The sequence below is a fragment of the Anneissia japonica genome, unplaced genomic scaffold (assembly GCF_011630105.1).
Source record: "Anneissia japonica isolate Jap-2015-1 unplaced genomic scaffold, ASM1163010v1 scaffold287840_len1291095_cov163, whole genome shotgun sequence".
Lineage (NCBI taxonomy): Eukaryota > Metazoa > Echinodermata > Crinoidea > Comatulida > Comatulidae > Anneissia > Anneissia japonica.
In genome coordinates this window covers 1,276,457-1,286,680 of record NW_022728493.1, presented here as the reverse complement: position 1 = coordinate 1,286,680, position 10,224 = coordinate 1,276,457, and the positions used below count along the sequence as shown (strand labels likewise).

The 10,224-nt window shown below is 37.2% G+C and overlaps 1 protein-coding gene across 1 annotated transcript; it reads right to left on the bottom strand.

The window, feature by feature from the left end:
- Positions 1-89: 89 nt before the first annotated feature.
- Positions 90-8,812, bottom strand: LOC117114129 (branched-chain-amino-acid aminotransferase-like protein 1). The gene is made up of 2 exons (XM_033257677.1): positions 8,258-8,812; positions 90-4,117 (listed from the first exon to the last, which is right to left on the bottom strand). The coding sequence occupies exon 2, from the start codon at positions 4,099-4,101 to the stop codon at positions 3,208-3,210; it is 894 nt and encodes a 297-aa protein (XP_033113568.1). The 5' UTR covers positions 4,102-4,117; positions 8,258-8,812; the 3' UTR covers positions 90-3,207.
- Between the last annotated feature and the right edge of the window lie 1,412 nt (positions 8,813-10,224).

Below are 10,224 nucleotides of genomic sequence, written 5' to 3'. Positions count from 1 at the left end.
AAGCCTTTATAGGGTTATGTAAACAGTTTGTTTTGAGGCTGTCTCTTATACACATCTAGATGTGTATAAGAGACAGATATATATCTGCTTTTGTATGTATTTTTAAAACCCCAAAAAATGGAAGATTTATTTTTGTGTAATGACAAGACCTGGACCTATCGATAGAGATACGTATAGCATCCATGGAATATGAATGGTCGTGAATGGTGAAACTACAGTTTACAAGTAGTGTAAGGGTGAGGAATTGTGGACCTTTAAGCATATTTGCATAAATTAAAAAAATGTGGATTGAGTTATACACCTGAACCAATGTGATTTAAGTCGCAGTCTAGTATCATCTTTTACACAATATGTGGACAAGCCCACCAGAAATTAAGCAATACCCGATAAATGTTACGGGAACTCCCATTTCAAATATCAAGCGAAAATGTGCCCTCAGTTGGGTCGTTCAAACCATAACAATGTTTTACTGACGCCTAATTATGTGCAAAAGATTAAATCTATGAAGGCGGTAAAACAAGTTAAAAGGAAATGGAGTGATGATGCAAAAGAAGATTTGAAAAACATGATGGAAACTACAGATTGGAGTAGCTTTGAAAGTGACCATTTCTTTTGTGAATCTGTTGAAGCAATCTGTAGCTTTCTGTGTTGATATCACAATCCCGAAATATACAATTAAAATGTTCAAGGTTAGTTACATAAAGCTACACCAAGGTTCCTAACAGATTTAGAAGGCACAAGGACCGTTGTCCCAATGGTAATGGGTGGAAAAGTGGGCTTAGGGTGACGAAATCTGGAATGGAATACTATGTATTCAGTTTTGTTTTCATTCAGTTGAAGTTTGTTCAGAAACAACCATCGTTTAATTTCAAAAACTGTCATGCTCAATTCTATTTATAGCAATTTGTGATCCATAATTAAAATCAAAAGGAAGATACAGCAGAATATTATCAGCATGTAGATGAAATTGAACTCCATTATTACGGATGATCTTGGCAACCAAAGAATGTATAAAGTAAAAAGTAAAGGTCCTAAGACCGAACCTTGAGGAACTTCATAAGGAAATTATTTGATCGGTGACATAGTATCATGGATGCAAACAGACTGAGACCGTGAAGAAAGATAGGTTGAAAACCAACAAAGACCATTGCTTATAAACCCAAACTGATGAGTTATAATGATCAACTGTGTCAAAAGCAGCGGAAAGGTCAAGAAGGGCAAGTGCGACAGACTTGCGATCGTCAATTGCGATGACAATGTCATCATGGATTTTCAAAAGAGCTGTTTCAACGCTATGAGTATGCCTGTAAGCTGACTGAAGCTGTTCAATTTATTTATTCTCAGTCAAATATTCTGAGATCACATTTCTTCAGAGACGAACGACAAATTAGAGATGGGCCGGTAACTAGTTAAAGAGTTTCGATCAAGTTTGTGGTTTTTAATGATAGGAATGATAACAGCTGACTTAAACTGATGAAGGAAAATTCCAGTAGATAATGACAGATAGATTATGTGAAGAATACCGGGAATAAGTTCGGGAGAAACTTCTTTAATAATGGAGTAGAAAAGGGCATCAACTGAACAAGTGGATTTAGATGAAGATGCATAAGCTCAGTAAGAGATTTTTCATCGATCGCAGTGAAATGCTCAAAAACAGATGAACAGTATAATCTTTGCAAAAAGTAAGTTCCGGATCACCCGTATCAAAACTAGCATGAATGTTATGAACTTTTGAGAAGAACAAGTCCGAAAAGACCGATCAGCGAGTTGTTGAAAACTGGAGTGGGAGGAGGTAATTAGGTGTACTGGGTTTAATCAGACTACTAGCAATGTTGAATAATTTACGTTGATCGCCATGGCAGTCCTCAATTCTAGATGCAAATCACAGTGACTTAGCAGATTGAAGTTGTGCTCCAAGAGTTACTTGGGCCTCAGAGAACAATTTCTTGACATTGGGGAATCCTGTCCTACGCCATCGGCGCTCAAGCTTGCGACAAATATGTTTCTGTTTACGAATACCTTCAGTGTACCAACATTTATATTTTCTGTCGAGGGTTTTACACGATTTAAGAGGAGCGTCGAGATCTAAAACACAACGAAGGGTCGTAGAGAACGAACCAACAAGTTGATGCGAATTAGACTGGGGTAGAAAATCGACCGTCGGAATGACTCAACAAGAGATGTCCTAAATTTATCATTGTCAATTGATTTTATATCCCTTAGTTTAAAAACTCGATGACCAGCAATTGGAGGTTTGTAAGAAATAACTTCAAAATTAATGAGTGCATGATCACTGAAAAGATGCTGCAAAACGACCAGATCAGAAACCGTAGGGGTACGAGTCATCACTAGATCTAAGATATAGCCTAGTTGGTGGGTGGGTTCAGAAACATGCTGAAAAAGATTATAGTCATAGAGATATTATAGGAAACGCCGTGGACGTGGGTAATGCGTCCTGTCAACATGAATGTTGAAATCCCCCATGACAACAAAGTTACAACCCGAACAATTGTCAAGACACTAAAAAAATTCATCAAAAAATTTAACCAATGAGTCAGAGGGAGGACGATAAACAACAATGAAGCGAAAAGGAGTCATAACTGATATTACGATTTATGTCGTCGGATGCGGAACGTGATGTCCATTAGAGTGTTTTCGCAAGCTTACAAAAACGATAACCAATACGGTTATGTCAGCAAATTTTAGACACCCCGATCTTTTATAGTAGCATCAGGGATGGTAACATATCTGTTGCAACGTAGGTGATTCATGCCTTTTGCCTGAATGAAGGATCATATTTAGCTTGTACAACATATTGTCAAGAATATTTTAGACACGAAATGACGATAATGAGAATTATGTAATAAATGTGTGTTTGTGTAAGGTTGCAAAAAACTCCTTTTTGTTATTTGGGTCCTGGAGGTTGTGGAACACAGGAGGCAATATCTCTTGGATTTTAATTGTGAGGTAAAAGTTTGCGGAAGGCATTAAACAGTTTCATGTTGAATTTGAGTGGTGGGCTAAAGGTCGCTGATCTGGATTTGGGACATGGCTCCAAAAACGCATATGCATTGTCATTTGCATTTGTCGCCGGAGCTCAAAGGTTGCGGAACGCATAGTAATTGTCGTTGGTTTTGGCTTCATACCTTCTAATTAAAAGGGATTGAACTCTGTCCACATTCACACTATTACATGAAATAAAACTTTCTATTCATTGATCTTTTCAGCCCGCAGTCGGAGAGTGTACATCTTTTCGTAATACGGCAGTGCACCGTCAACACAGGCGTTGACATCGTCTGGTAACTCAGATCGACCAGGTACTGGAGTAGGCTTGTAGAAATGCTGACTATCGAATGCATTTTTATAAAAACCGAATAGTTCGTTTCCTTGTACAAACACATTCGATGCCTTCCATTCCTGTATAATACCGTCTCCAGCATTCCATTTCAATAATTTATCTGTATACTGAATACGTGTGCGTTCACAAAACTGCTTTAAAATCAATTCAGGATTTTCCAGAAGATCATCAGTATCTATGATAAATGGGTCAGGATCAATTCCTGTTTTGATAAGATGCTCGTAAAGTTGTAAACTTTCACCAAATGCGTATTTTTTGGGGATAAAAACGCCATCATTCTCAATAATAACTTCGTTATCAGGAGTAAATGTGTTATACATTTTCTTCCAAGATGAAAATACTTTTGCAGGATGTCGAATCAAAAATGCATGTCGATATCCTTGAGGCAACATGTGGAGTTTCCAGGTGACGGCATACGACATGTCTTTGACGAAAACTACCTTCTTGCCCGGATATTCTGCCTCCAGAAGACTTTCTTTCACGAATTTGTAGGTGGCATTGTCTGTATCCCAACCACCATCGTACTTCAACTTCACTTCTTTAGATTTATTCACGAATATTTTCAATATTTCTTGCAAATCTTCGCGCGATGGATGTTTCATATCTGGACCTACGACATACGTGGACAAATAGGGTTCGTTTATGACCTGTACATCAGCAAGATTACTCATGCATTTTACAAAGGCAGTAGAGACAGTGCGGGGAATGCTCCAGAGAATTACACGAACCTGGTTGTCGGCCATTTTTGTTAAGGCTTACCTGAAAATACAAACATAATTATGGTGATGATGATAATATTTACAATAATAATAATAATAATAATACTTATTATCGTTATTAATAATAATATTTAATTCACCCAAAAAATATATAAATACATATAAAAACTTTATAGAATAGAAGCAGTAAAATTGAATGGAAAAAGAAATGCAATGAAGCAAAGAGTGTATGGGGAAGCGCGCATACATGAAAGAACGGAGTTCCTGTCAAATAAATGCTTAATATCCAGCATCTCCGAATTTGCATCGTGACAAACACTTGATAATGTCTTTCTTGTAACTTGGTTAAACTTTTACGAAAGTTTCAATCATATCAGTTGATTAGCTTTTAAGATATCGTGTCCAGGACGTCTGTTATATCCCTTTACATCGTCCTCCCATCCACACCCTACTCCAGACTGTCATCATAATTTTATCATTTCTTCATTGGGTTATATCTAGCCTTGGTTTCAGGACCAAATTTTGGTTTATTCACTCTTTATTGCACTTAATGCGCGCCATACCTAATTTAATTGGCGTCCTATACTCGACTTTTTTCTTCTTTTTTTTTTTAACGATTAGGGCCTGGGCAAACGCTGCCTGATCATTCATAGGTACCATTTCCTACATCGAATTCGATGTGGAATATCGTATGCATGACTACGGTAGCTTATCATTTCAAGGAATTTTCCCACCAACAGATAGATAACCGGAAATTTCAAGAGAAAGTCGACAAACTAAGTAACAACTTCAAGGAAATTACGACTGAAGAGGACTTCACGATTGTCAACAATGACCTGACATTTAAGATGTCGAACAATGAATGTAACCAAACTATCCTAACTAAATAGAAGTGGTCTACACCTTAGCAAATATGGAACAAAACACCTGAACATTATCGCGACTCACTCACTGCATAATCAAAGCCAAATCACCTACCACCGATCATCCAACCTGAGTCGACACAGCAATACATCAAAGTCAAGAAAGCTTTTTGCTACTTCTGCGGAGAAACAAATCGCAGACACCTACATCAAAGTCAAGAAAGCATTTAGCTACTTCTGCGGAGAAACAAATCATCATATGAAACCGTGTCTACACGGAAGGCCAATTCAATGTCGCTCGTGTAATTAGTATGGACACAGACAACATCAAAACTTATGCATTAACAAATAAAGATTCGGCGAAGATGAAGATGCCGCTCCTGAGAATAACAGGAAGGACTTGTGTGGTAATGTGTTCCACGATCAAAATAATAGATTTAATAATTTACAAGACCTTTTAAATAATGATAAAAACGATAATAGTCCAGTTAAAACACTATTTTGTAACAATGACCTATGTAAATCCCCTAATAATTGTAATGATAAAAGAAAAGTCAATTCGGCATCGCAGTTTCCTCATAAGAGATATTAATAGGATCCTTGTCAAAGTTAGATCGCTGTAATCTATTTTAAGCGTATTGTGCATTAATATGCTAATTACGCTACTAGTATTTACTGTAATAAAAATGAGAAGTTTACTTGACCGTTTTCAAGCGGAGGAAAACCTTAAAATTTAAAGAACTTAAAAGTGATTAAAAGACACCTCAGAAGTCAAGAAAGCTCATTTCCTGCCATCTAGTTATCATTTTTTCCTGGGCCCCCTCTTTGGGGTTATTCATTCATGGAAAAAAGAATACGTAAGCAACTCAATTTTTTTATGTACGTATACACACATAAATAGGCCTATTTACTGTAATAAAAATGAGAAAGTTTACCTGACCGTTTTCAAATGGGGGAAAACCTTGAATTTTGAAGAACTTAAAAGTCATTAAAAGACACCTCAGAAGTCTGGAAAGCTCATTTCCCGCCATCTAAGAATCGAAATTTTCCCGGGGAGGACACCCGGACCACCCACCTTTTTTTTTTGTCGTTTTTATGAAAAAAGTCAGGTCTCTATACACACACTAGTACTGCCATAGACTCTAGAGTAAGGCTAGTTTAAAACCCCATGCAGGGTAATGTTTCTGCGGAAATTGTGATATGCTAGGACCACAGTGTCAGTGACCAGGTTAGACGTCAAAGTAGAATGGTGCGCCATTCTGGAGTGAATTTCTACCTTGATTAAATCCGTTATTGATGATCTTGAATTTGTATATTGATGATCTTGAATGCATATTTTGACCTTGCATTCATTTATTGATGCTCTTTATATCGTATATGATGATCTTAAATATTGAATCCATGTGATGATTGAATCCATGTGATATATATATATTGACGATAAACGTAATAAACTTCATTACCCACTAACGTAATGAAAATTAACCACTAACGTAATAACGTTAAATTTTCACAAGAAAACGTTGGACTTATAAAACATTGTAAATTAAGTGAAAATATTTTTGAAGTGAAAAGTCAATATTTATGAAGAGTCCAACAACAAAGTTAAAATGTATTTTGTTATCTTTAAGATTGGTTCATGAAACAAATTTCAACATGGACATTAGTCTTAACTGGAATGAAACATATTATACTCAAAACATATTTAAAAGAATGTAAAATTTAAAATGTATCCCTAAACATAGCGTTATATTGAGGAGGCTATTAATAATTTTGATATCTAATTGATAATAAACTGAAGATATGATCATCTTAAAATGCTCAATTCATTAAATTACTTGTAAAGAAAAAAAAATAATAGGCCTATAGACCTATCTATATTGACTTGATCCTAGTTCCCGAATTATATCTCCTTCATTATTACAAACAGATTATTTCTTGCACTATTGATGTTCCATAGTACTTTTTGCACAAATACCGTTCCACACTTTGCTGGGTTTAGAGACAGTGTGGGTTTTGACTTTTTGCGCCACGATTTTTTGGTGTAACGTGATGTCAATAAGACGCTTTGACTAATCGCTGCTTAATTGAAACAAATTTGACTAAATCATTCTTAAATTAAACTGTACGAAGATCCAAGATCGTACACCGCTACGCGAAAAGTTAAATAAAAATCTATTGATTGGAATAGTTATTCATGACCCCACCCATTTAGCCAAATAGTACGAAGCCCGTAAACAAATACTCTATACTAAAGTGCGGTGTTTATTTTCCACAAACACAATTACATGTTAATAGAGAGATTTCGGTATTCAAAAAGTAAAACATTGCTATATCATCACCATCAGTATCGACATGAGGCAAGAGGAAAAATTTTCCCTTATTAGAAATGATCTGTCAGATGGTCGAGAGTGAGCCGTCAGATGATCCAAGAGGGAGCTGTCAGCAGCTCCATGAACTTAACTTAATTTGTTCTAAGGATGTCCACTGGGAGTTAACAAACAGAGACCTGGCCAGCAACATATCCATTGGAATGTAAACAAGAAACCCATTTACCCATATTCCTTTAGTCAATATCCAAGTGAGGATACTTATCTTTGACAGAATGATGAGAGCTACCTGGACAGACAGTATATTTCCAACTTTCATCTTCTTTCATTTGTCTATAGCCTAGTCCTACTACTGCTTTTCCGACAATTTGCACCTCTAACACATTCTCATTTAAGTTTTCAAGAAAACCTTCAATGATCATGCCGTCCTGCTATTCTCAATCGACCGATGGCGAACAAGCTAACCACCACCACTAATTTCATCTGCTATTCTGCTGTTATGTAATACTGTACTCACAACATTCTTGTCATGAGAAGCCATGCTCTCTGGACGATTATCTTTTCCGCCGCAGCACCATTCGTACTTTGCGGTTTCCTGATGTCCTTATTTAATCGTTTTTTATTCAAAATGTGCCTCTTGGATTTAATAAGTTCTCATAAGAACCCCTCGATTTTCATCTATTTCCATAAGCGCCCCCTCAATTTTCACTGTTTTTATAAGCGCCCAGTTCGAATAATCGCCCCTCAAAAAGTGCAAAAAACATATTTTAAGCGCCCGGGCGCTTATTCGCGCGAGTACGGTAAGTGGCAATAAATAAATTTAAGAACCCATCGCTCTTCAACAAACCATCAAGATTTATTTCCTTAGTTTTTTGTTTTTTTTCAAAACAGGTGGACCATTTCTTTTAATGGCCAAAAATGCAACATGGATAATACCTATATCTAAATATTTTTCAGCACAACGGTCTTAAAAATGGGACCTCTTACCTTTGTAATAAGCAGGAGTGCTGATGATGCCTATAGTGAAGAGGAATGACATCGACAATTTAAAAATACCCTTTGATCTCAAACGGAGTCAGGGCACTTGTACGAAGTGCTTTGGTCGAATGGTTAGTTGGTCCGAAGGGTCTTTGGTCAGAAGTTCCGTTGGTCCGAAGTATTTCAAATATGGACAAAACATTTAAAGAAAACACATTGGGTGACTACCATGGTAGGCCTGTTGGCTAACAATATACTGTACATTTATTGCTTGTTGCAGAGTCGTGAGTTGTCAGCTCAGTTATGTATCTTTTAGCAAATTATTCCACATTGAAAATATTCCAAGTGAATGGAACTTCAGTATAATTTCCCGATTATTAAAGCAGAAGACAAAATACTTAAATAACTGTGGGGAGAATTTCACTAATAATTTCCTGTCTTTCGAAAATAATTTAACATAGTTATTTCCATTTATATTTTATTGAAAAAAAAGAAAATGCTCTCGGCAGGTTTCAGATCTCAGCATAATTGCAAAGACCAAACGGACCAACGGGCCTTCGGACTAAAGACCCTTCGGACCAAATGTGTGCACTCATGCAAACAGGTGGCAAAGTCCACTGAAGGCCTACTTACTGAACGATAACACAATCATTAAATACAATGGTTCAGCGATCCGTCTAGCGTATCATAAACGGTCGGTTAAAACGTCGTGCTTTATCAGCGAGGTTTGATTACGAGGCTTATAGTGTTTAGATATTTTTTAGTCGTAACCCCAAACCCTTGAAAAGATGTGTATAAGAGACAGGAGCCCGTAAACAAATACTCTATACTAAAGTGCGGTGTTTATTTTCCACAAACACAATTACATGTTAATAGAGAGATTTCGGTATTCAAAAAGTAAAACATTGCTATATCATCACCATCAGTATCGACATGAGGCAAGAGGAAAAATTTTCCCTTATTAGAAATGATCTGTCAGATGGTCGAGAGTGAGCCGTCAGATGATCCAAGAGGGAGCTGTCAGCAGCTCCATGAACTTAACTTAATTTGTTCTAAGGATGTCCACTGGGAGTTAACAAACAGAGACCTGGCCAGCAACATATCCATTGGAATGTAAACAAGAAACCCATTTACCCATATTCCTTTAGTCAATATCCAAGTGAGGATACTTATCTTTGACAGAATTTTAGAGGATGCATTTGTCAAGGGGTGGAGAAAGATTTTCCAAAGATGGATATTTTACCCTTGTCCCCCGGTGTTTTTAATTCTAATTTCGTTGGAATTGATCAAAACTCCCTAAAATGTGCAATTTTTAGAGGAAATTGGGCCATTTTAACAAGAAATGCGCGCGAAATTTGAGGTTTTTAGACACTTTCAGGGGATGAAAGTGCATTTATAAAGGGGTGGGGAAGATTTTTCAAAGATAGATATTTTCTCCTTGTCCGCCAGTGGTTACATCATCGGGCAGCATAGATCAGAGGAGTTATGACAGTTTTTGAAGTGGAGAAGGGGTTACATGGGTGTTCATGTTGTGAGTCTGGTCATTATGATATCTTCCTTTTTATTCTTGTCTCTTTATTTTCCTCTTCGCTTTTTCTTCCTTTTCTTTTCCTCTTCTTTCTCTTTCCCTCCCTCTCTCCTCTTTCTTTTCTCTTATTACCCAGCCCGGTACGACGGCTTGGTCAGCCCGGTAAAAACCGTCGGGGGAGGGGCAGTTTTCCCCCCCCCCCGCGCCTGTTATGACACTGGCTAACACGCCAATCATCCCCCCCCCCCCAATGAAAACTATTTTTCTACGCCACTGGAAATGGCAGGCAAGTATCTTAATCAGCAAGCTATACTGTATCTCCACTTCCACAGATCTGGTATGGTGAATCATCACTCACACATTACAGGCCCGTATACAGAAGTTTTATTGGGTGGGTGGGTGCGAATTTATACAGAGTGGACTAAAATGGTTGGGGGCTGCATAACAA

What these genes read in the sequence shown, in the direction of transcription:
- LOC117114129 (XM_033257677.1), bottom strand. Translation starts at nt 4,101, where the DNA reads ATGGCCGACAACCAGGTTCGTGTAATTCTCTGGAGCATTCCCCGCACT.